The sequence below is a fragment of the Molossus molossus genome, unplaced genomic scaffold, assembly GCF_014108415.1.
Source record: "Molossus molossus isolate mMolMol1 unplaced genomic scaffold, mMolMol1.p scaffold_m16_p_14, whole genome shotgun sequence".
Classification (NCBI taxonomy): Eukaryota; Metazoa; Chordata; class Mammalia; order Chiroptera; family Molossidae; genus Molossus; species Molossus molossus.
In genome coordinates, this window is record NW_023425349.1 from 11,131,772 (window position 1) to 11,159,579 (window position 27,808).

The window sequence follows — 27,808 nt, forward strand, 5'->3', positions numbered from 1 at the left end:
CACTAACATATAGTCAAGAAGCTAGTAAATATGTCAGAAATAAATGCCCTTATCTTTATTGCTTTATAGCTTACAAGAACACATTCATAGATATGCTTTAATTTTAGATTCATATGAGATAAAGTAAAGCAACTTATTGACAAAATAGTGTATAACTTAGAAAAAGAAAAAAAAATCCTTACCAAATCTAACAAATGCATGTCACTATTTCGTACATCTTTTCCTGGGCTAAGAAGAAGACCAAAACACCTGCAAAGAAAGAACTGACATAAATTTGGAAAAAAGAACACAAAAAGATGTTTAAATTAGGTCACGTAAAAAATTTTTTACTGATGGAAAAAAGAACACACTAAAATTATCAATAAATTAGTATTGCCAAAATAATCCCCTCACTTTTATAATTCAAATAAGTAAATTCTATGTTTGCCTTTTATTATCACATAAAGTCAGCGTATTTATGAAAGATTTATGGGCGTTAATTCAAAGTGAATGAAGTAGGCCCTGGCCAGGTAGCTCAGTTGATTAGAGCACTGTCCTGATACACCAAGGTTGAGAATTCAATCCCTGGTCAGGGCACACAGAGGTAGCAACCAATGAAATTAGTGGAACAACAAACATCTCTCTCCCCCAAAATATCTTTTAATTCTTTCTCCCCCTTTTTAAAAAAACATGTTTTCATTCATTTTTTTTTTTTTTTAAGTAAGAGAAAGGGAGAGAGATATAGAAACATCTATGTGAGAGAATGATTGATTGGCTGCCTCCTGCATGTCCCCTACTGGGGATCGAGCCCACAACCCGGGCATGTGCCCTGACTGAATATCTTACAAGTACCTCACAGTCCATGGGACAACGCTCAATCCACTGAGCCACACCAACCAGGCTATAAAGAAAAAAATTTTAATTAAAGAAAAATCAAAATGAATCAAGTAGCCACTTGAATAACCAAAAGAATTCCCAAAGGAACAAAATATTTGCAAATACATTTTTTTCTTAAATCCTCACCCAAGGATACGTTTTTATTGATTTTTAGAGGGGGTAAAGAGGGAGATGGAGAAGTAGGGAGGGGGGGAGAGAGAGAGAGAAAGAGAAATATCAGTTGCCTCCCATATGTGCCCCAGCCAGGGATCAAACCCGAAACCTAGGTATGTGCCCTCACCGGGAATCAAATCCGAAACCTTTAGGTGTATGGGATGATGCTCCAATCAAGTCACCTGGCACAAATACATTTTTGAATAGTGTAGATTACTCCACTAGATTGATAAAAACTAAAATTTACATTTAAGCTAACCTTACAAAAATGTTTACCTTTCAATGGCAAGTTCTTTATTAGTTGTTTGTTGCACATAGATGACAATCTTCTTATCAATTCCTTGGCGTAGTTTAAAGCATTGTCTGTCCTTATCTTTAGGAACTGCACTGTAGAACAACATATTTCATTAATTTTGCAAAGTATTTTCTTGTGACTTATACCAGAACAATTTTTGTTACGAAAACCAGGCACAAAAAAGAATCAGACTCAATTCTTTTCTGTATCTGGTTTTCAAATTATAACAGATTTTCTAGACCCCTTTACTAACACTCTTTGATTTAAAAAATCTCAGTGTTATAAAATGTCCTTGAATTGATTACTAAGTAAATGTAGAGGAGCTTCAAACTAATTTTATTTCTCCAAAGCCATTTTTCAGTTTGAATAGGTACTAGAGCTAATTAATGCTTCTGTTGCCTTTTTCTTGAAGGAGTAAATAAGACATCATTTAAATTTGTTGCATATCGGCTGCACCTGACTCTTGAGGTGAAACTATCACTGTTACTGTATGTAATCCACTAAACCATCTGTAAAAACTACTCCTTTGTCCTCTAAAATATGGTTTAGGTTTTTTCCTTTTTGTTCTTGTAAAAATTATATATTTGTAAAGTACCTAGCATACAGTACACAGCTGCTCAAAAAATGTTAGTTTTCTTTCTAGTCACTGGTTTTGACAAATAAATTATTATTGCTTTATTTGTTTAAATATATAAGGAAAGATATTTAGCCATAGATACTTTAAATTTCAAAACAGGTGACTTAAAAAATCAGAGAAAAAGGAGATATGACCAACAGGAAGCTGTTGCCTATCACTTCCTAAAGCAGCAATAAGGTAATTGTAAATCTGTATACATTCTTACCTCATTTTATTGCACATTGTTTTATTGTGCTTTGTAGATAATGAGTTTTTTACAAATTGAATGTTTGTGGCAACACCGCATCAAGCAATTCTACTGGCACCATTTTTCCAAACGCATTTGTTTACTTTTTGTCAGTGTGTCACATTTTGATAACTCTTATAATATTTCAAATTTTTTCATTATTATTATTATATTTGTTATGGTTATCTGTGATCAGCAATCTTTGATGTTACTATTTTAATTGTTTTGGGACACCACATATAAGATGGTAAACATCATCAATAAATGTTATGTGTGTTCTGACTGCTCCACCAACTAGCCGTTCCTGTCTGTCTCTCCCCTGACCCCCCAAGACTATTTCCTAAGACACAACAATACTGAAATTAGCCCCATTAATAACCCTACAGTGACCTCTAAGAGTTGAAGTAAAAGGAATAGTCCCAGTCTCTCACTTTAAATCAAAAGTTATAAATGATTAAGCACAGTGAGGAAGGCATGTTGAAAGCTGAGGCAGGCTAAAACCTAGGCCTCTTGCACCCAAAAGTTAGTCAAATTGTGAATGCAATGGAAAAGTTCCTGAAAGAAATTATAAGTGCTACTCCAGTCAACACATAAGAAAGTGAAACAGCTTTATTGCTGATATGGAGAAAGTTTAGGAGTCTGGATAAAATATTAAGCAACCACAACATTCCCTTAAGCCAAGGCCTAATCCCAAGCAAGGCCTTAACTCTGTTTAAACATGTAAAGGCTGACAGAGGTGGGAAAGCTGCAGAAGAAAAGTCTGAAGCTGGCAGAGGCTGGTTCATGAGGTTCACAGAAAGAAGCCATCTCCATAACAAAAGTGGTAGATGAAGCTGCAGCAAGTTATCCAGAAGATCTAGCTAAGATAATTAAGGAAGGTAGCTCCACTGAACCACAGATTTTCAGTGTAGATGAAAACAGCCTTATTATTGGAAGAAGGTGCCATCTAGGGCTTTCATAACTAGAGAGGAGAAATGAATGCCTGGCTTCAAAGCTTCAAAGGACAGGCTGACTCTTGTTTGGGACTAATGCAGCTGGTGACTTCAAGTGGAAACCAATGCTCATTCCCATTCCAAAAACCTTAGGGTCCTTGGGGTGAATGCCCATAAATCTGAATATACTGTAACTGAGAAGAAAGCTCTGAGTGTACCTGTGTGCGCTTTGGGTGAGAAAACAGCAAAAAGATGAGCTAAAAACTTAAAAGCAAACAAACAAAAAACCTTAGGCCCTTAAGAATTATGCTAGCCCTGGCCAGTGTGGCTCAGTTGGTTAGAGAACCGTCTCGAGCAACAAAACGTCACAGGTTTGACCCCCAGTAAAGGCACAGTCAGGTTGTGGATCCAATTCCCAATCGAGGTGCATACGGGAGGCAATCAGTTGATGTTTCTGTCTCATGATGTTTCTCTCTCTTCCTTTCTCTCTCTCTAAAAGAAAAAAGAATAATGCTAAATCTACTCTGTCTGTACTCTGTAAATAGAACAACAAAGCCTAGATTAACAGTACATTTGTTTATAACATGGTTCACTGATTATTTTAAGCGCAATGTTGAGATCTCCTGCTCAGAAAAAATATTTCAAAATATCACTGCTCATTGACATTGCACCTGGTCACCCAAAACCTCTGATGAAGATGTACAATGTACAAAGATTAATACTGTTTTCATGCCTATGAACATAACATCCATTCTGCAGTCCATGAATCAAAAGTAATTTCAACTTTAAAGTTTTATGATTTAAGAAAACATATTTCATAATATGTTTATAGCTGCCACAGGTAGTGATTACTCTGATGGATCTGGGTAAAATAAATTGAAAACCTTCTGGAAAGAATTCGCTATTCCAGATCTATTAAGAACATTCATGATTCAAGGGAAGAAGTCAAAATATTAATTTCAACAGGAGTTTGAAAAAAGTTAATTCCAACCTTCCTGGATGACTTTGAAGGGTTCAAGACTTCAGTGGAAGAGGTAACTGCAGATGAGGTGGAAATAGTAAGAGTATTAGAAGTAGAACCTAAAGATGTGACTGAATTGCTGCAACCTCATGATAAAACTTTAATCAATAAGGAATTGCTTCTTATGGATGAGCAAAGAAAGTGGTTTCTTGAGATGGAATCTACTCCTAGTGAAGATGCTATGAAGACTGTTGAAATGACAACAAGGGATTTAGAACATTACATAAACTAAGGTAAAGCAGTGGCAGGATTTGAGAGGCTATCTCCAATTTTGGAAGAAGTTCTATTGTGGGTAAAATGCTATTAAACAGCATGGCATGCAATAGAGAAATTGTGGAAGAAGTCAAGGTTGCAACAGAATTCACTGTTGTCTCATTTATTTATTTTTAATTTTTTTTCCTTTATTGATTTTTTTTATCCTTACCCGAGGACATTTTTCCATTTTTTGTTCAGATAGAGCGGGAGGGAGGGAGAGGAAGAGAGAGAAACATTGACGTGAAGGGGACATCGAGTGGCCGCCACCTGCACGACCCAACCAGGGCTGGGGACAAACTGCAGCCAAGGTACATGCCCTTAGTGGGAACCGACCCGGGTCTCTGTGGACCGCAGGCTGACGCTCTAACCGCTGAGCCAAACCGGTCAGGGCTCCTTTATTGCTTTTGAGAGAGAGAGAGAGGGAAGTGAGAGGGAGAGAGAGATAGAAACATCAATGTGAGAGAAACATCGATCAGCTGCCTCCTGCATGCTCCCCAGTAGGGATTGAACTCACAATCCGAGCATGTGCCCTGACCGGTAATTGAACCGGAACCTCTCAGTCCGTATGAGGATGCTCAATCCACTGAGCCACACTGGCTGGGCAACAATAAAGTACTTTTAAATTAAAGTATGTATATTTTTTTTCCCTGCCAGTGTGGTTCAGTGGTTGGTCGTCGCTGGTTCGATTTCCGGTTGGGTCACATGCCCAGGTTGTGGTCCCCAGTGGGGGGCGTGTGGGAGGCGACCAGTTGATGTTCTCTCTCACTGATGTTTCCATCTCTCTCACTCTCCCTTCCTCTTTCTCTAAAAAAAAATCAATAAAGAAAAACAGTATGTAGATTTTTTAGACATAATGGTATTGCATACTTTGACAACAGTATAGTACAAACATGACTTTTACAGGGTCTGGTAAGCCAAAAAAAAAAATTGTGACTTTTATTGTAATATTCAGTTTATTTAGCCCTGGCCAGTTTGGCTCAGCGGTTAGAGCGTTGGCCTGCGGTCCGGAGAGACCCGGGTTCGGTTCCCGCTAAGGGCACGTGCATTGGTTGCAGTTTGTCCCCGGCCCTGGTTGGTCGTGCGGGTGGCAGCCACTCGATGTGTCCCTTCACGTCGATGTTTCTCTCTCTCTCTCCCTTCCTCTCTCTCCCTCCCACTCTATCTGTACAAAAAATGGAAAAATATCCTTGGGTGAGGATAAAAAAAAAAAAAAAAAGTTTATTCACTTTATTGCAATGGTCTGGAATGGAACCTGCATTATCTCTGAGGCATGTCTGTAATTTTAGAAATAATAATGATATAGTTTAAATAAGCTTAAGAAAAAAGTTGAAAATATTCTTAAAATGACATTTTACCAAAATAATCCTCTAGTTTCCCACACAACACTTTTAGCTCCTTTGTTCTTAAAGGCAAACATCTGCCTATGGGGCAATCAGCCAATATGCAGCAAATCTAAATGGTGTCATAGTACTGTATACCTTCAAGAAAGTGGCAACAGAACCATTAAAAGATACTATAAAAGGGTACATGAAAGTTCTGAGTACCTACTCAAACTAAAAAGTGGCTCTGAAGAAATAAAATTAATTTGAAGCTCCTCTATATTTACATAGTAACCAATTTAAGAACATTTTATAACATTGAGGTTTTTTTAAAAATCAAAGAATCTTGGCAAAGGAGTCTAGAAATGACAAATATGTACAAAGGAAAACTTTTGCATACCAAACTGTTAAATATTTGTGGCTGACAAAATTTTCATCTCTAATGATATACATAGGTCTCAATTTTCAACTGGTAATAGGTTACACTAGTTCTCTATGTTAAGTGGATACCGAAACGTAAATAAACATTCAGTTGACTCTTGACCAAGGTGGGCACATTAAGGATGTGAAACACCTGCCCACGTACAACTTAAGCAGACCCTCTGTACATGTAGAGTCCCAATATGGATCAAAAATACTGTTTTTGGCCCTGGCCAGTTTGGCTCAGTGGTTGGAGCGTCAGCCTGCGGTACAGAGAGACCTGGGTTCGGTTCCCGCTAAGGGCACGTACCTCGGTTGCAGTTTGTCCCCGGCCCTGGTTGGTCGTGCGGGTGGCAGCCACTCGATGTTTCCCTCTCTCTCTCTTCCTCTCTCTCCCTCCCGCTCTATCTGAACAAAAAATGGAAAAATGTCCTCGGGTGAGGATAAAAAATATACTATTTTTGATTTATAGTTGTTGTACCCATGGATGCAAAACCAGGTGACAGGTGGGCTGTTATGTTTATTGAAAAATATCTGTATATGAATGGACCCACACAGTTCAAACCCATGTAGTTCAAGGGTCAGCTGAAATCTCATCTCTCAGTAGCACTGAAAATATCAACAATAAAAATAAAGTTGTCTTTGGTGTCCTGAGTCTGAAGGGCAAGGAAAAGCCACATTAACTGGAAGCAGAGTGTAGAGTGTAAGCAGTGGAAGTTTACTCACAGATCTCAAGAGATCTAGATTATAATTTTGGTCTTGTTACTATATCACTGAGTGGATTCAACCAGCTAATTTTACATTTAATTCCTATTTTATAAATTAAAAAAACTGAGGTCCAGGTTTAACTTCATTGGGTTTTTTTTTTTTTTTTTTATCCTCACCCGAGGATATTTTTCCATTTTTTGTACAGATAGAGTGGGAGGGGGAGAGAGGAAGGGAGAGAGAGAGAGAAACATCGACGTGAAGGGACACATCGAGTGGCTGCCACCCACACGACCAACCAGGGCCAGGGACAAACTGCAACCGAAGTACGTGCCCTTAGCGGGAACCGAACCCGGGTCTCTCCGGACTGCAGGCCGACGCTCTAACCGCTGAGCCAAACTGGCCAGGGCTTCATTGGGTTTTTTAACATACAAAACAAGGACAATATTAAGTACCCAGCCTATAGCCCTGGTCGGTTTGCTCAGCGGATAGAACGTTGGCCTGTGGTCCAGAGAGACCCGGGTTCGGTTCCCGCTAAGGGCACATACCTCGGTTGCAGTTGGTCCCTAGCCCTGGTTGGGTCGTGCGGGTGGCAGCCACTCGATGTGTCCCTTTCACGTCGATGTTTCTCTCTCTTCCTCTCTCTCCCTTCCGCGCTAGCTGAACGAAAAATGAAAAAATGTCCTCGGGTGAGGATAAAATAAATAAATAAATAAATAAATAAATAACTAGCCTAACTAATGGGGTTAGATTAAAAAAGACAGAAAAGAAGTTTTGATTGGTATCGGTAAAATGTTCCACCTTCCTAAGGGCTAAAGTGAAAGGCATGTTTCTGGTTTTAATGATGTAATAATGTAAGAATCATACTTTTTCAGGAATGAAAGAAAGAGCATTGATCCTTGCCACAAGCAGTTTGCCTATATTTATGTTATGGTAAAACCACATGGTAGAATGAATGGATAAGGGGAACTGTGTTTGACATGTTCAAATTGGACAGAGAATACTTTTCAATGATTAAATCATTATGTTACACAACACTATTCTCTACGATAAGCTACAAATTCAGGGAGAAAAATGCAATAAAAAGAGAGCAAAGCCCTAACAAATGTGACAAGCAAATCTGACCATCCAGAAATTTTCTGTATAACATCTCCTTGGCATGAAAGTAAACAGAATAAGGATGTTTGTAATTGTAATCATTCTACCTTGATTGCAGTAGGAAGTTATTCTAGTGCTTCTCTTCTGAGTTATTTTAGAAATCTTTCCTGTTCCTAAGTAGAATTTGTAACAGAATCTACATAAATATCTTTAATAAAGGAAAATAATGTAGTTAAATTTTTTGTTTCTTGAAAAGGAAAAAAAATTATTACAAAGTTCATAGGGCAGGAATGCGTAATGCAGGAAGCACCAGGACACAGTTTTGCTCTGAGAATATAAATAAAGCTAAAGAGATAGCACAGAGCACCATGCCTCATACGTCTCAACAAAGTGGAAGCTGCATTATACCCCAAATTGGCCACCAGATGGCATGACAATTCCAAAGTCTTTGAAGGGAGACTAGTAAGAATGATTAGTTTTCCAAATGAATTAGTGCCATAGTGCCTTTTGATTTAAAAGCAAAATATTAGAAGTAAATATTTTGATGAAATTTCACTTTATCCATTTTATGAAGTAGTTACAGAGAAAAGAGACTTCTATATGCAACTATCGATTACAATCCCAACAGGCACCCATTTTATGATATGGGCTATGGAGAAAAAAATCCAGTCATCTTGCGACCATAATATTTTACTTTAAAGTTAGAAAGGATCCTAGTCCATCCACCTCATTTTATAAGTAAGGAAGCTACTGCCAGGAAATGTAAAGAAACTTGGGAAAGCTCACAGTTAATATTAGCAATAATTGAACTAAACCTAAGTTTTTATTTCTTTTAGATAGATCCTTTTACTACTCAAAAAAGTTTCATTTTACTTATAAACCCAAACCATTTATTTCTGACCTTATATGCAAGCTTAGACTTCAGACACACACCTCATTTGTCTCCTTCCAACATGTTCCGATAAACTTTAGTGGTAAAACTTGATTTCGACAGCCTTAAGATCTTTAGATTAAAAAATACATAAACAAACCCACCAATACCAAAACAAAACCACCAGCAAAACAAATCCAGCTATAAATCCAGCTGACTTACCTTCTGACATTATCTGATAGTAACACTGTTATCTGATAACATCATGACATTTTCCCACGTGAATTTTTAAAATTCTTTAAATGTTACTTCTTCAAACCTGCCTACTTCTTTTCCTTTATCACTTAACATTAAAAAAATTAACTCCACTATAACAGCAATCATTTTATAGTGTGAAAGTTATATAATCTGACCTGGAGCTTCCCTTGAACCACAGATAATACAGCATATTAATACAATCTCAAAAACAAAAATAAATAAATAAAATAAGATGCCCTACCTAAAATAACCTTTACCATCATCTTCTTTAATTTCTAAAGACACAGAGAAGGTAAAGATGTCACTGTCAGGAGTCTGGGGTGCAGCAGTGGCTGAAAGTGGGGTCTGCTTGGCAGAACGGCGGAAGGCAGTGGCAAAACTGTAAAGTATCCGGCTTACCTACAACCAGATATGTTAGGAAACAGACTGTTATCATAGAAAATACAATACTGTTATCATAGAAAATACAATACTTTTATTAAGGCTGAAGGTTACCTACTCTGTTGCAGGGAGTAATTCTTTTTTCCCCTATGGATAATTTTGGTACGATATTTAAAGTGTGTAACATGGTAACTTGATATAAACATACATTGCGAAAGGATTCCCCCATTGATGAATTAACACATCCACCACCTCAAGTTATCTTTTTTCCCTTGATGAGAACATTTAAGTTCTACTCTCTCAACAAATTTTAATTGTACAACAGTTTTATCCCCTATGGTCACCAGGTTATACATCAGATCCTTGAACCTTATTCATCTTATACACAGATGAAAATTTGTACTTTTTTACCAAGCTATTTCCCCTGTCCCTAGTCCCCAGGGAACCTCTCTTCTACTCTGTTTCTATGAGTTTGACTTTTATATTACTTAGATTTCCCATTGTAATCTTTTGGTAAATTATCTCATTTGTTATGCCTAAAAAACAAACAATACTAAATGGCCAGTGATGGGGTTTTAAAAAAGAAATGGTTGTAAACACTAAAAATACAACTGAAATTTTTTCTAAATTGTTAGAAACTATCTGAATACATTTATCACAATAAAAATAATTACAAAAGTTTAGCTCTAGAAGAATAGTTTGCAAATGTTTCCTTGCTAGTACCAAGATGCCTATTTAACCCAAACAAGAAGCAGCCAACTGGTCTCCTCTGACACTCTTAGCAACAAGGTTTTGGTTAACCAAACTTTTAGTTTATTCATATTTCAGTCCATCGGGCTGAAATAAACAAAACACTTGCAGAGAATTTCATTTGGCTTATATGTGACCATAATAAATACTAGAATCATTTCAAAACAGCGAGAGTAAAGGTGAAATTTCATTTGCACAGAGTATTCTCTTAAGGACTTACAGCTTCTTGTATTTCACACCGGAAGACATGTATCCTGAAGAGCTCTGCATTGTAATGACTTTCAGTGAAAGCAAAACAGTCACTCTCAGGAGTTCCATCATGCCCTCTGACACAGAAGAGGATTTTGTAGATAGGGTAGTTTGCTATTTCAGTGTTTGTCTGAGGATCTAAGAGTCTGTCCAGGAAAAAAAAAGATATAAAGAGATTGGAGGGATTATGGACTATTTTCACTACATCCATATTGTGATTTGAGACACATCTTTCCAACAGGAAGTTCATATAAACCTTTTGTGAAATTAGCGAACCACATTAATTTTAAGTCTTAATAATTAAGTCATATGTGGATTCTTGAAGTTACTGATTACATAATTCCAAGGTATTAAAAACTACATAATCCCTATGTTTTAGGAAGGAAATCAGGAAGTCACAAATAATATCAGTAAGTACGTTTCTTATATAATCTGTAACTAAAGACTAGAATAATGAGTAAATTAGACTATCAAAATAGATCATTAAAGATGTGCTTCTCATTATCTCCTAAGAATGACCTAATCAGCTTTATTATTTAAAAGAATAAAAAGCTGATGTGTCTGTCTGTCAGTATAAAGCATATTCTTTTGATTCATGGCAAATAAAGGGAGAGAAATTGCATAGAGTATTAACACTTAAGAAAAAAATCATTAATAAAATTTTTTTAAATACCACTCATTGAAAATCAAAGGAATGTCATTCATTCAAAAATTTATTCATTCAACAAATATTCATGTGATACCTACAACATTCTAGGCTCTGTTCTGAGAAATGAGGACATAACTATAAAAGGACTAAAAAGAAACTATGTAATTCCAATACTAGACAGGGATATGGATGGGGAGAGCCCAGGAGCCCCCGTGCATAATGGAAATATGTAGGAGGAGGCCCAATCCAGGTTCAAATGCACTCTGATAAAAACTATGGCCCTGGCAGGGTAGTTCAGTTGGTTAGTGTCATCCTGATATTCCAAGGCTGCGGGTTCAAGCTCTGGTGAGGGCATATACAAGCAGCAACTGTTGAATGCAAAATAAGCAGAGCAGCAAAATGATGCTTTATTTTCTCTCTCCCTCCCTCCCTCCCTTCTCCTCTCTCTAAAATCAATTAAAAAAAATTAGTCTGTTGCACAGTGGTTAGAACATCGGCCCACCCACCACAGGGAGGCAACCAATGAAGGTGTCTCTCTCATATCAATGTTTCTCTCTCCCCTTCCCTTCTACCCTTCCACTTTTTCTAAAAGATATCAATGGAAAAAATATCCTCAGGTGAGGATTAACAACAAAAAAATATGAACAAAGCATAATTTCAGTTGGTGAAATGACTACTGACTAAGAAGCATTTAGAAATAAGTGCTAGCCCTGGCCGGTTTGGCTCAGCGGTTAGAGCATTGGCCTGCGGTCTGGAGAGACCTGTGTTTGGTTCCTGCTAAGGGCACGTGCCTCGGTTGCAGTTTGTCCCCGGCGCTGGCTGGTTATGCGGGTGGCAGCCACTCGATGTGTCCCTTTCACGTCGATGTTTCTCTCTCTCTCCCCCCCACTTTATCTGAACAAAAGATCGAAAAATGTCCTCTGGTAAGGATAAAAAAAAAAAAAGAAGAAAGAAATAAGTGCTAAACAAATTTTATTAAAAGTGTTCACATTGGAGCCCGGCCAGTGTCGCTCAGTGGTTGAGCATCAACCCAAGCACTAAGAGGTCACCAGTTTGATTCTTGTTCAGGGCACACGTCCAGGTTGTGGGCCAAATTCCCAGTAAGGGGCATGCAGGAGGTGGCCAATCAATGTTCTCTCTCATCGATGTTTCTGTCTCTTCCTCTACCTTCCTCTCTCTCTAAATTCAATAAAGAAAAAAAAATTTGCCCTGGCCAGTTTGGCTCAGCGGTTAGAGCGTCGGCCTGCGGTCCGGAGAGACCCGGGTTCGGTTCCCGCTAAGGGCACGTACCTCGGTTGCAGTTTGTCCCCGGCCCTGGTTGGTCGTGCGGGTGGCAGCCACTCGATGTGTCCCTTCACGTCGATGTTTCTCTCTCTCCCTCCCACTCTATCTGTACAAAAAATGGAAAAATATCCTCGGGTGAGGATAAAAAAAAAAAAAAAAAAAAAAGGAAAAAAAATTTTTTTCCAATGGGGAGGAGGGTGCGGGGGGGGGGGGGTAGGGAAGACATCTGTAACAAAAATTAATTAATAAAAATTGAAAAAAAAAGTTTCACATTAAGCCCTGACTGGCTTAGCTTAGCTGTTGAATGGTCATGATTTTGATTCTCAGTCAAGGGCATGTACCTGGATTGCAGGTTCGATTACTGGTCCCAGTCAGTGTTGTGCAGAAAGCAACCAATTGATGTGTCTCTCTCACATCAATGTTTCTTCCCCCCCCAACTCCTTTTCACTCTAAAAATCAATTAAAAAATATCAAGTGAGGATTAACAAAACAAAAAAAAGTCCCACATTAATAAATATAATTAAAATTAGGATTTGTGAGTCTTTTTTAAATAGTTTTTTAAATACTCTGAGAATTACATATGCAGATTTTGGAATATTAAATAATTAACTTACTGCTATGCTATCCACATACAACTACAACTCTACTACCATGAAAAGCCAAAATGCTTCTGAGGATAGAGAAGCATATATACTACTATACCCTTGATATAGGTATAAATTGGATCAGTATTTCTAGATGGCTGTTGGGCAATGTATCACAAGCAATAAAAATGAGTAAACCTTTGACTCAAGAAGTCTACTTCTAGGAATTTATAAGTCTATGTCTAAGAAAATTGAAAAAAAAAATCAAAACACAAAAAGTTGGCTCAAATAGACCTATTTATAATAAAAGTATAGGAGAAAAAAGTATAGATACAGAACTTATGTGTCCATATAATAAATGCTTAATATTAGCATTTTAAATTTTCTCATTTAAAAACCTAAAATGCCTAACAAAAGAAATTGGTTATTTCTGAATAATCCATCATGTGCCAACATAAATTAAAAATTGTAATCATATTTATTGATATGGAAAGAGTTACGATATAAAACTAAGTGAAGAAAGCATGTTAGAAATTGGTATGTATATTTCTACTGATGTTAAAAATGTCGATCCCGCCCTGGCCAGTTTGGCTCAGCGGTTAGAACGTCGGCCTGCGGTCCGGAGAGACCCGGGTTCGGTTCCCGCTAAGGACACATACTTCGGTTGCAGTTTGTCCCCGGCCCTGGTTGGTCGTGCAAGTGGCAGCCACTCGATGTGTCCCTTCACATCGATGTTTCTCTCTCTCTCTCCCTTCCTCTCTCTCCCTCCCACTCTATCTGTACAAAAAAATGGAGAAATATCCTAGGGTGAGGATAAAAAAAAAAAAAAAGTCGATCCTAACAGTTATATAATTATACATGCATATATATGTAGTTACATACACAAACATATACACATATAAATATACAAAGATACAAAGAAAGTCTTCTTTTTTATCCTTGCCTGAGAGACACATGACTGGTTGCCACCTGCAAAACCCCAACTGGGAACAAACCGCAAGTGATGTACGAGCCCTTAGCTGAAACTAAACCCGGGACACTCTGATCCGTAGGCCGACGCTCTAACCAATGAACAAAACAGGCCAGGGCCACAAAGAAAGTCTTAATAAACCAAGCTGTTAACTGTGTTTATCAATGAGAGTAGAACTGAGTATTTTTCAATTTTTGCTTATGTTCTCTGAAGAAAGTACTGTATATTTTATAATAGGGGGAAATGATATTTTATCTTAGCTGTGTTCATCTGATTATCTAGAATTCTGTATTTAGCTAGTTAATATAGACATTTAATTGTTGTTATTGATTTTAGTTAGTATAAACAATAGCCATCTCTAGAGACTTTTCTGGGCCTCAGTTTCCTCATCTTAAAAATTAAGAGACTGTTCTGGAATAGTTAATATTTACCAACAAGTTTTTGTAATTTTCAAAATTAGTATTAAACTCCATATTGAACCAACGTATCAAGTTAGTATTTGTATTGGCGGAACATGAAAAATATAAAGTATCAGGCAGACTCATGTCAACATATTTCAGTTATTCCCAAAACATTTTAAACAAATGACTATTTTTCATAAGGGTCACAATACTTGGAAGACATGGTAACATAAGTGCCAGAAGAATTAAACATTACATAAATAAAATAATGTCTTTTGTTCACGATTGCTTATTTCTAAAACTATAGATCAGAAATCTAATCAAATGTTACAAATATTTCAAGAAGACGATCTCACCTCACAGTTCCTTCAGACACATTCGGCACTGATAATGTTACATCTAGTGAAATCTGACACTGGCTTCTTAAAATGGACATCATCCTTAAGGCTTCCACTTCACTCCGGGGAGCATTTACCGAGGCACAGCCTAAGTAAGTCAGCTTGCTGAAGACCACACTGTCCTCATCGACCACTGGTGTGAAAGGACTTGACCCTTCAGAATCTGAAAGAAATGATAATGAGATGGTTATTTTAATTTTATTTGATATTTTGTTGACATAAAAACCAAGTAAAAATGTACAAGTTATATTTAGGTTATAAAATTAAGTACTAATGAGTTAATATTCCATTGCCTCAGAAGACGTGCCCATTAAAGCCATAAATCTCACACTAGAACTGTCATACCACCAAAATTTTCAGGTAGTACTGTAGCATCAATCCCAAATCTAAAAGGTGATCTGAGATTCAGATCCGATTCACCTTTCTGATTCTTCTAACTTGTTCTGACTTTGTAGTTTACACTTAGGAGAAAGTAAAACAAAATCTTTACTACTTCACCCCTCTGTCTTCTGCTGTGAACTGTTATAATTATTTCTTTCATTCATTTTGGTCACTTTATTAAATTCTCTCAATCTCTTTGCTTTCCCTTTCCTAATAAACATTTAGAATTTTAACAGCTACTCTTCCCAATGAGCCTTTTTAATTGCCCATTTCCTCTTTCAGCTCTTTTTCACTTTGGCAACTAATCCTATAAAGCTGCAACACAGGCCTGGAACGAACATCTCTCAGCAAGCATTACTCCTTCATTTGTCCAACACTATACACAAACTCCTTCTTTCCTGAAAGAATCTTCAAACATTCTGAAGTAAGAGTCCCTAATGTCATTAAACGATTTCTCTTTCTTTGGTATAAATGGCATACATTTAAAGGGAAATCAGAATGATATATCTATTTACCTCTCACATTCCCCTAAATCTAGAATCTGGAGATTCTAGAGAATACATGGCTTTTGCTCACTCTTTATCAAATCTAGAAGAGGGTAGACACTCAAATATTAAAAACAATAACCTTCAGTTACGCAAGCAATGCAGCATTCCTAACCTCCTTGTCCAGGTTTCACTGGCAGATTCATCTCTGGTTTTTGGAGCCCTACTAATGGCACAGGGTTAATGGTGGATGAAGCTGAGAGCGGATTAGAAAGAGGCCCATCTCCTTCGCCATCCAGTTGCGACCTTTCCACAAGCTCCTTTTCACCTGGCTGGTCGTCCATTGGAGGATCCATCAGCACATCTGCCAACTCTTTTTGCAGCTGCTGCTCACTTCCATTCCCTATAATCTAAGGGTCACAAACACATGCAATCAGCTAAGTGAGAGAGAGAGGCCAGGCCTGATGCAAATGGGTCTGCATTCTAGAGAAAATCAGCATGTCTTTTGATACAAAGATATGTTCTGAATGTTTTTAAAAAATAGAATAAATCAAGATAAGCAATAAATAAGAGCTGCAGCTGCTTCTCTTCTTTTTTTTCATGAAAAAGTTTATAGTGACTTTGAGACTAATATCCAGAAATATATGTTAGTCTGTCAATGTTATTAAAAGTTTTCTACAGTGTCCTAAACTAACAACAATTAAAATACTTGTAACTTTATTGTCTGGTGAAAATAATGCTGTTATAAGAGGAATGTCTTTAGCAGCTTCTCTTATTGTTAAGGAAAAGGAAAACCGTGTTTGCTTCCAGAAGTTATCAATAGAAAAATACTTATTAGGTAATAAATTTTCACATGTATTTTACTACTCCTGCTATAAGTACGTTTCTGGTTTTTCTGAGGAAGACTTCTCTGATATGAATGAGTTCTTCAAGTTCTGAGACACCTGAATAAAGCTGGGAAGATGCATGTATAGAATGTTCCTGAGGAACAGAAGCAATCCATTTCAATAATGCCAAGTATTTTTCTGGAGTCACAATGGTTCATTATTAGTTGCTTTGCAAGGAAGCAAACAAGAGCAAAACCAAGTGAAGCCTGCCCAATGAAAACCACAAGTGACAAAACCCAGTATGGTCATTAAGTGCTTATTCAAAAAATTTTAAAGAATTTATGGAAAGGAAAGTCATGATGAAAAAATGGGGGCCGATTTGGAGGCTTTCTGAAGACTAAAACCTGACACAAAGTTAAAAGGGTTGGGGCTATGAAACTGCTGGAGAATGAGGTCTTCCCAGTCAAGTCAACACAGAAGCAGGGAAGCAAAATTCTAGTAACAGAGTTACCTCTGGGCTATCCAAGAACCCAAATCAAACATCTTTTATAATTTATAAACTTAAAGTCTGTAAATTATGATTAAGAAACAAAAAGTCTAAGTCTTTCTTGCTGACATTTTCCTAAGGAAATTGTAACATGTCAGTCAGTTCTGCCTTGGAAATAAAAGCCAGACAGATGTTAAGCCTCTGAAGTTGTGTTTTCAAAAGCACCTATAAAACAAACTAGAGCTTGGTTTCAATTAACCTTATTCTTTCAGAACTGAAGATGAATAAACAAAAGATATATCACCTGGAGTAAACAAAAGATAGCTTAATTGAACCCATCCTGTTTTCTAAGTAGTAAGAAGAAGTAACTATAGAAAGACAACTAAGCCCTGGCCAGGTAGCTCAGTTGGTTAGAGCATCATCCCGATATGCCAAGGCTGTGGGCTTGATCCCCAGTCAGAGCACAAACAAGAATCAACCAATGAACGCCTAAATAAATGGAAGAACAAATCGATGTTTCCCTCCCTCCCTCTAAAATAAAAAAAAAACAACAACAAAAAAAAACAGTTCAGAGCTTCCTGAAAACAGATGTAGGAAAGATATTAGACTCCATGTTTAAGCAATTAGTAATTATAACTGAGAAGGCTATCGTTAACACATTTTTGACCGCTCACGAGTTGTGTTTTCCTGCCCAAACGTTGCGTACCTCACACGAGTTAACTCAGGTTTGCACTTGCATTAGCTATTTCAGTTTTTGAAACTCAGGGTAATATAGGATTATTGTACTTGTGACTCTTCGCCCTGAGGGTCGAAGTTCGAAAAACAGCACACCGTTCTATATTCTTAAAGTAGGTAGGGAATGGATATCTGCTGGTTCAAATGAGTGCAACTCAGAACCTAACGTGCAGTTTGCCCAAAAACGTGCGGTCTCTAGCATACGTCTTAAGAGATCTCTATGCGGTACGCAATGTGTTAAAAGTAAACTAAATTAGAGAGAAGAAATTTTACATGCTATGAAGTGTTACTATAAGTAAACTTAAGTTTTCTACTGGATTGACTGCCTACATTGTAGTATATTCAACAATCATGAAAATATACCTAACACTGAAAGAAAATGTTTATATATTTGTCTTTTGTGTTTATACATGTTTATTTTGCATTCTTCCCTCATTTATAAAGCCTATAAACATAAGAACTGCCTTTTATTTCCTTAACTCTTCCTTAAAGGCTAAGAAAAAGTAATGTACACACACAAAAATGTTGATTTTTAAAAGCAGCTTAAAAGTAGCAACCTAACATGTCTTATTAGGTCCAATACAGTACTCAACCATTATGTTAGATCATTTGTAAACCTTCAATCCAATTTCAATATTACTATCTGTAATGTTATAATATGCATACTTAAATCAATTAAGTTTTTTTTGTTTTTTTTTTAAACAGCCTATTAATCTTCCCTAGGCCTATCAGGAAATAGTCAGCTATGCCAATCAAGGTTTCAAATGCTGGCATTCATGAGAGTCACCTGGAGAACTTGTTAAAACACAAACTGTTGGGCCCTAACAGAATTTCAAATCAGTTAAGTCTGGGTAGGCCTGATCATTTGCATTTTTAAAAAGTTTCCAGGAGATGGTGATAATACTACTGTGGACACCACACTCTAACCACCAACCTTAGATTAATCTTTCTTAACCATGACTACATAACACAATTACCAATATTACCAGGGACCATGTTAAAACTCAAACACCTGCTCCTCCCTCTGTCCCCTCACCTCCTACCCAACAACTAAATCAGCCGAAGTAGAGCCTGGGCATATGCATTTTAAAGAAACTGAACAGGTGATTTACAAAATAGATGGCAGGCTAGATTAAGCCAGCAGGCTGTAGTTTGTTGAGCCTGGTATAGATGAACAGCTTAAATGCTTATCTCTAGACTTCTTGTTATAACAGGAAATAAACCCATAATTAGTAGGGCCTTCTGTTCCCTGATATCAACAGCATTCCTAACAGATACCACCATCATCTCTAAATAAATGTAACTGCAGATAAGTAATCAAGATGCTGTGGTATTAATGAATGGGAAGACATATAGATCAAGGTAACAAAATAGAATCCAGAAAACAGACCCACATATATATGGCCAATTGTTTTCAACAAAGTTGGCAACATAATTCAAGGAAGAAAGGTAATGAAATAAATGGTGCTAGAACAATTCACTCAACACCGATACACATGCAAAAACATGAATCTCAACCAATGCTTCATATTAAAAAATTAACACAAAATGGATCACAGATCTAAATGTAAATCCTAAAACTATAAAATTTATAGAAAATAGGAGAAAATCTTTATGATTTTGGGACACAACAACGTCTTAGGACACAAAAAGTATGCATAAAGAAAAAAATTGATAAAATGGACTTTATCAAAATTATAAATGTCTGTTCAAAAGAGATACTGTTATCCTTTGAGATGGCATGGAAGGACCTGGAGAGTATTATGCTAAGCGAAACAAGCCAATCAAAAAAAAGTATCACATGATCTCACTTATTTGTGGAATATAATGAACTAAACAAACTGTTGAACAAAATTAACCCAGAGGCATGGAGGTGGGGTACAGGCTGAGAAGCCTCAAAGAAGGGGGGTTTAGGAGGGGAAGAGATAAACCACAGAACTTATATACATGTATGCATGACCAATGAACACGGACAACAGAGCTGGGGATGGGGCGGGGGGAACGGGATGGGGGGTGTCAATGGGGGAAAAATGAGAAACATTTGTAACAAAAACAAACAAACAAACAAATAAATAAAAAGGTACTGTTAAAAGAATGACAAGACAAGCCACAAACCTGGAGAAAATATTTTCAAATTATGTATCTTATACAGGATTTATATCCAGAATCTATAGAGAACTCTCATAACTCAATACTAAGAAAACAAGCAACATAGTTTAAATAAAATGGACATTTCACCAAAGATACACAAATAGCAAATAAGCACATGAAAGAAATTCAGTATCATTAGCCATTTGGAAAACTGAAACCACAATAATATGACTCTATACACCTATAAGAATGGCTAACGTTAAAACAAAACAGACCTGACAATACCAAGGGCTGGCATGGATTGGAGCAACTGAAAAACTCTCATGTATTGCTGGTGGGAAGACAAAATGGTACACTTTAGCAGTTTTTTAATAAATTTTATAAAGTTAAATATACATTTACCATATGACTCGCTCTTAGGTATTTATTGAAATACCTAATGTAATTCAGTTGAAGAAAACTAAAAACATGTCTGTACTAAGACCGGTGTGCAAATATTTATAGCAGCACTAATCATAATCACATTAAGCTAAGTAAATATAAAGTAAATATTTATCGACTGGTGAATGGATAAACAAATGGTCATATCTATACCATGGAATGTGTCACTATACAACGGAATATATCTCAGCAATAAAACGTAATAAATTACTAATACAATAACAAGGATGAATTTCAAAGGCATTATTCTAAGTAAAATAAGCTAAACACAAAAGGCTATATACTGTATGATTCCATTTATATAGTGGCATTATGGAAAAGGCAAAACTACAAGGACAGAAATCGGACAGAAATCAGACCACTGGTTGCCAGGGGTTGGGAAGGGGGAAGAGGATTGACTAAAAAGAAGCACAAAGGGACATTCTGGAGTGATGAAAATATTCTGCATTTTGAAAGTGATGGTGACAAAAGAGTTCACATTCATTCAAGAACTCAGAACTGTACATCTAAAAGGTTTGCATTTTACCGTGTATAAATGCTACTTCAATAAACTTGACTTATAATAAAATAGAACATATTAAGTGAGCTCTCCCTCCCGGGAGCATAGATGCTTTCCCTTTCCCCTCTTCTTCCCCCATAGGCCTGCATCTCCTAAACTCCATGGGATCCCAAGACTTGCAACCAGGGGAGCAATGGGCAGCGGCAGCTAATCCATGGCTAACGCTCTGAACCTATCTCCAAGGCCCCCTTTTCTCTGATTTTTCAATGAGCCAAAGCCACCTGGCCTAGTCTCTTTCCTGTTGCTTCTATCCTAGGTCCTTCCTTGTTTCACTGTCCCCAGTTTTTTTTTTTTTTTATCCTCACCCGAGGACATTTTTCCATTTTTTTGTTCAGATAGAGTGGGAGGGAGAGAGAGAAAAACATCGACGTGAAAGGGACACATCGAGTGGCTGCCACTTGCATGACCAACCAGGGCCAGGGACAAATCGCAAACGAGGCACATACCCTTAGCGGGAACCGAACCCGGGTCTCTCTGGACCACAGGCCGACTCTCTAACCGCTGAGCCAAACCGGCCAGGGCTGTCCCCAGTTTTAATAAATGTATTCCTAAACTAAAAATATAATAAAAAATAAAGAACAGATTGATAGTGTGGGAGGCTATGCATGTGTGGGGGCAAGAATTACATGGGAAATCTCTGTACCTTCCTCTGAATGTTGCCATGAATCTAAAACAGCTCTACAAAATAGGCAGAAAAAAAGTGGTTTCTATAAAAGATGTAATTCAAGAATACAACCATTCCTCTTTTCTATCTGCTGCTCAAAAGGTGTTCATCCAGAATTCTGATTTTGGCAATAACTTCATTTTATAGACTCTCTTATGCTATTTCACCTCCTCACGATACGTAAATAATCACTAATTTATTCCTGCAATCCTTTCCTCAACTGTCTACTGGACAGACTTAAACACTCCAAACTTAAGCATCATAACTCGCTGACTGTCCTCCTATACAGTGGCCAAATGAAGGATCACAATCATCCTTGACGCCTGTTATTCCCACATTACTCACACATCCTACTGATCCTTGCTCAACTGTGCACTTTTTCTTTCTTCTATCTCTTTACATAGCTAACACCATATGACAGTCTTTCATTCTGCAAAAGTGGTAGTTTCCATGACTTTTTTCTCTCTGCTGTGACCTCTTTCATAGTGCCATTCAAGTTACAATAGAAAATTCTAGTGTCTAGAGTTAATATTAAGAATTTAGCCCTGGCCGGTTTGGCTCAGCAGTTAGAGTGTTGGCCTGCGGTCCAGAGAGACCTGGGTTCAGTTCCTGCTAAGGGCATGTACCTCAGTTGCAGTTTGCTCCGGCCCTGGTTGGGTTGTGCGGGTGGCAGCCACTCGATGTGTCCCTTTCACATCGATGTTTCTCTCTCTTCCTCTCTCTCCCTCCCACTCTATCTGAACACAAAAATGGAAAAATATACTCGGGTGAGGATTAAAAAAAAAAAAAAGAATTTATATTTCTGACTTCGATAAATTGTTAAATGTTTTCAAAGTTTTCATAAATTTATGCATCTTAAAAAATGCTAGTTCTGATCTAACAATGCCTTATTATTTTTGAAATATGTTTTGATTTTTTAGAGAGAGAGAAAGGGAGAGAGATAGGAACATCGATGTGAGAGATACATTGATCAGCTGCCTCCTTCACTACCCCCACTGGGGATCTAACCCACAACCAAGACACATGCCCTGACAGTGCCTTGACCGGGAACTGAACCAGGACCTCAGTCCATGGGACAATGCTCAATCCACTGAGCCACACCAGCCAGGTGCACCGCCTTAATTTTTTAAAATCCTTCCATGTTTCCTCAATGCCTATAAGATAAAGCCGAAATTCATATCTATATTCTATGAGTTTTTCACAACTCTGCCCAATCTACCTTTCCATCTCTTATCAGTCATATCAAACTACTCAACTTTCCCAGGACACATAATAAACGTTCAAGCATCTAGACTTAACATTGACTCTTCACTTTCCTGAAAAGCCATCTTCTTTCTCCTGTTTTCTTTAAGACCAAGCTTAAATTCTTTTACCTCCTCTGGGTTTCACTGCTCCCTCCTTAGGGAGTGCTACCAAAATATTAGTGTATATATTTATTCTAGCGTTGCTACTTGTTGCAGAGAATATTTGTTTAGTGAGTCCCCTGAACCAGACTGACTGTGCATTGTTAGATAGCAGAGACTGTTTCTTAAATCATCTTTATATACCCAAAGGTAAGCGACTGGTGCACAGTACACCCACAATACATGTTTATAGAACTGAATTTTATATAAGCAAAAAACAGAAGCCAAAATAGTACAATTTATCCAATTTGGATACAGATTTTGATTTAGTTACAGAAAATAAAATCTAATCTGAATGATTTATTTAGCTTTGTTAAAAAAACAAAAATACCATCATTTCCTATTATTCTGAGAGTATCATTAATGTTTAAGATTTACAAGAAAAAATACAGGAACAAATAGCATTCCGCAATTCACAAACAATAAACTTTATTCTGAAGTCCAACATAGACTTTTAACTTATTTAGCACAAATATAACAACAAAAAAGCAAAGCAAATATGAATAATATAAAGTTCATATTTAGATTTGTGATCCTCTTCATGTAGATAACATGAAGAGGAAGGAAGAGTTCTTTAGGAAACAGCCTTGAATTGAGAGGGGGAAATAAACAAGTATAAAATAGCCAATTTAGCAGCTACTGTAAACACAGACATAACTGTTTACAAGGACAGAGACTGCATGGTGAATGATTTATGCACAACTGTTTACAAAGCAGGTGGTAGAAAAATATTAGGGACAAGATCTAGTTTGAAGCATAACTCTAGGGGGCACCATTTACATCATGGATTATAGGAACAGCACCCTCCTGGGGTTGTACTGAGTACAGCCCAGGCAGCTGTCCTTAGCAGCCCTACTCAGGCTCCACAGTAAGACAGACTTGAGTTTCGGACATGGCTCCGACACTAACTTTGTTGGTTGTGAACTAACCTCTGGGAGTCACAACTTTCTCATCTCTAAAATGACAGTGCTCATTAGGACTCAATGACACAATGGTATGATTATTGGCCAGTTATTTATTTCAGGCATTGTAATTTTTACAGGGATTATCTCATTTCTTCATAGTACCTGTCAATTAGTAGGCATCCAGTAGGTATACAATTAGTATTTCCCTACCCCACTTTCAGCTATTTTAAAATAAACTCTGATCTATCTACTGGAGTTCAGGTTCAGAAAAGCAAGTAACTTTTTTAAAAAAAGTAGTTCTTCTACTTACCATGGTCCAGAGAAAACCAAGAACACACCTATTATTATTCATGTACATAAGAAGCATTACTGGAACAACATCTGTCCTTTCTAAATATATTTTTTAAAATGTAATAACTTATATGGTAGAACTGTCGACAAGTCTATTTCCTTGAGAGCAAAACTGCATTTATGGAACCAAAGGACAAAGTGTTCCAAAGGCAATATCCAGCAGAGTCATTTCCTGGTCTTAATTTTCTACTTCTAACTTTATAGCCCATTTCCCTTCACTGCAACAATAGCAACTAGGCTTCACTTGACTTGCCAGTTACACAAAGCTACTACGCAGTTTAGGACCCTTTGCCAGTGGGGAGTATATGTCTTCAAAGAAGCACATCTAGGAAATGAAAATCTGTGCTTGAGAAATTCACAGATGATCAAAAAATTAAAGACAAATTCCTAATGATCTACACTTCCCACTGCGTATGTCATATTGCAAGAAAATATAAATCAAAATGGTTCAAATTCAGTAATTTTACTTAGCTTCCTTGTAAAAGCTGAGCCATTTCGAAACAACTATATAAATTAGTTTTATCAGAAAGCAAGGCACAAAAGAACCAGAAGTTCAATTTCAATACTGGGAGGTATAGTTACTCATTTCAAATCCATTCACATTCTCCCTTTCTGGAATCTTTAATAAGACCTTAAATCTCTCTGTGCCTCATTTATAAACTGCAGCTGTTTTGATTATTCATCTCTTTATCTTAACTGTATGAAGGAAGGACCAGAGAAAACACCTAAAATTACTATTAAGAATTATTAACATTAACTTAAAATAAAAAATGGGCTTGGCTGCCGTGGCTCAGTTGGTTGGAGCATCATCTATACATCAAAAGATGGTAATTTCGATTCCTGGTCAGGGTACATACCCAGGTTGCAGCACATGCGGGAGGCAAGCAATCAACTCTCACATCTATATTTCTGTCCCTCTTTCTTTCTCCCTCCCTTCCTTTCTCTCAGATTAAAAACAAACAAACAAACAAACAAACAAACAAAAAACAGGGGGGTGGGGTGGAACAGAACACTTTGTGAGTTCATCCTTGAAAGTCAACTAAAGACCGCCAAAATGTATCATTGTTTTGCTAAATAAAGGAATTATGATGGTTTTACTTTCCTGTCTGTATTAAGCACATGTTATTATATTAGAGAAAACAAATGACAAAAAGGCTGTTTGCATCTTGGGAGAAAAAGAAAAGCAAGTACATATAATTCTACTAGAAGCAGTGGTCCTAACTCCAGGCCTTTTAAAGCCTTTGATCTTTCCACATGTCCAAAACTCACTGCTTTGAGAAATTATTCTTTAAGGCTTTGCCCAACTGCTGCCTATTTTATGAAACATTTCTTTTCTTCTTTAGGCAACAATTATGTTACCATATAATTCTTACCATACCTATATTCTAGCACTTGATGAATTTTATCATGATGCTATATTTACTTATATGTCTTCTTCACCACCACCCTGATCCCTTAATTCAACTGTGTATTCATGGTTCAATAACTTTGCTTGCAGAATAAAAGCTCAGCATTACAGAAGATTACTTGATTCTAAAAACAAGTAATATCAGAAACTGGGTCAGATGATTAGACAAAACTAAGTGAGAAGGAATAACTTCTGTATCTGCTATTTTGTTTATTTTATTATTTTTTAAAATGTTTTTACTGATTTTTTTAGGGAGAGAGAGATAGAAACATTGATATGAAAGAGAAACATCAATTGGCTGCCTCCTGCACACTCACCACTGGGGATGGAGCCTGCAATCCAGGTGTGTGCCCTGACTTGGGAACTGAACCGCGATTTCAGTCAATGGAATGATGTTTAATCCACTGAGCCACACTGGCCAGGCTGTATCTGCTATTTTAATAAAACTTGGCAACTTTAATAATGTCCATTGGATTTTTCAAGAAAAACCTATGACGATTAAAGTTTTAAAAATTCTCTAACTGAACTGTCCATCTAAGAAGTACTAGATCAATGTACCCCAACCAACATTTATAGAGTGTCTTTGGCGAAGAGCTAAAGGTGTAAGATTCTTACACCAGAGCAATCAAACAGCGAAAACACATGTTCTGAATTTTTATGGAAAATTCAGATTTTTAAAAATACGTTGATTTTTTTTATTAGAGAGTGCTTATTTTCTCGGTAATTTGCTAAGATTCACTTTTCAAGAATTTGATTCTCTCTTTAGCCATGTCTATTCTGCTGTTTAACATATCTGCTGTACCTTTAATTTCACTGGCTCTAAGTTTCATTTGTAGAAGTTCTATTTTTAGTTTGCTTGATCTTTTAAATGTTTTCCTTTTCTAATGTTTGTAAATTTTCCTTTAAATCTTTAATTTAAATTATACCTATCTTAAGGTTACAGCTAATAATTCAAATGGCTGAATTTTGGTGAGTTCGATCTTGTTGGGTTTGCTGTCTCTTGCTCAGGATGAACTGTCCTTTGTATATGCTTGTAAATTTTTTAAAGTGTATTACATTTTATTCAAATATTTAAATATTACAGATAGCAAAAGTATATTTCTGTGAAATCTTTTTTATGTGTATGTACAATGTAATAGATCATATATATAGCTTATTCTGGGCTTCAGTCAAAAAACTCTGAAAACACTGATCAAGAGGTACAATTCCAGATCCTTCAAAAATTTTCTGAAAATATCAGTCTTCTCCAATTTATCGAAGTAAAAGCAAACAGTTGCATGTAATATGTTTATATATATGTTATATAAATATTTATAGTTGCATGTAATATATATTATATATAACCATATGTGTATATATATATATGCTTTTTGTTCTAAACATATACTAGTGAAGGAAAGCATCAAGTATCTTTTGTCTACCATGATGTCCATTCTATTTTTATTTTTAATCCTATTTTCCACCTTTTAGTTTATTTTTTATTAATTTATTTTTGTTACAGATGTTTCTCCTTTTCCCCCCATTGACACCCTCCTCCTCACCCCCACCCCTCACCCCTGGATTGTTGTTTATGTCCACTGGTTATGCATATAAGTTCTTTGGTTTATCTCTTCCCTCCACCCACCCCCTCTTCTGAGGTTTGTCAGTCTGTACCCTACTTCTATGTCTCTGGGTCTATTTTGTTCATTATATTCCACAAATAAGTGAGATCATGTCATACTTGTCTTTCTCAGATTGGTTTATTTCACTTAGCATAATACTCTCCAGGTCCCTCCATGTTGTCTCAAAGGATGAGAGATCTTTCTCTCTTACAGCTGCATAGTATTCCACTGTGTATATGTATCAAAGCTTTTTTTTATCCATTCATCTATTGATGGGACACTTGGGATGTTTCAATATGCTTGTAAATTTTTAAATGTGTGCTATTCTTTATCAGGGTTATCTGTGGGAATACTATGCACAGCCTGGTGGCAAGTATATCCCTCCAGAGTAGTTTTGTGATTGATTCTATGAGGTACCCCACGAGTATTACCAACCCAGGAACATGCATGTAGTGTAAACTCAAACCCAAAACATATATGAAAGTAAGCCTATGGGTACAAATTCTCAACAACACTCTCCTCCAAACCAGCATTCAAGCTAAGTAAGATATATAAGGTTTCTTATTTTCTTCCTCTGACTATAGGCTACTCTACCCCCCCCCCCCCCCCAACACACACACACAACCCTTTCAGTTAGGAGTAGCCCTTAAGGGTGCTTTATAAGGAAATCTCAGTTCCAACTACTCTCTATGTGAAACCCAAAGCGTGCTCTCTTTCCCAATTTAGCTATTATCAAAC

General features: G+C 36.9%; 1 protein-coding gene across 9 annotated transcripts in view; it reads right to left on the bottom strand.

Annotated features, from left to right (window-relative positions):
• The window catches only part of RABGAP1 (RAB GTPase activating protein 1), a 149,893-nt gene that overhangs the window by 96,619 nt on the left and 25,466 nt on the right, over positions 1-27,808 (bottom strand). For 3 of the 9 annotated variants that reach the window (XM_036260828.1, XM_036260826.1, XM_036260825.1), the window contains exons 3-8: positions 15,774-16,008; positions 14,691-14,895; positions 10,418-10,592; positions 9,308-9,465; positions 1,306-1,416; positions 183-249 (exon numbers count right to left, since the gene is read on the bottom strand). In XM_036260828.1, the coding sequence (XP_036116721.1) occupies positions 183-249; positions 1,306-1,416; positions 9,308-9,465; positions 10,418-10,592; positions 14,691-14,895; positions 15,774-16,008 (951 nt within the window). Of the gene's footprint in view, positions 1-182; positions 264-831; positions 881-1,305; positions 1,417-9,307; positions 9,466-10,417; positions 10,593-14,690; positions 14,896-15,740; positions 16,009-27,808 lie in introns of those variants that run through there. The other 6 variants (XM_036260827.1, XM_036260824.1, XM_036260829.1 and 3 more) reach the window with 5 other exon arrangements.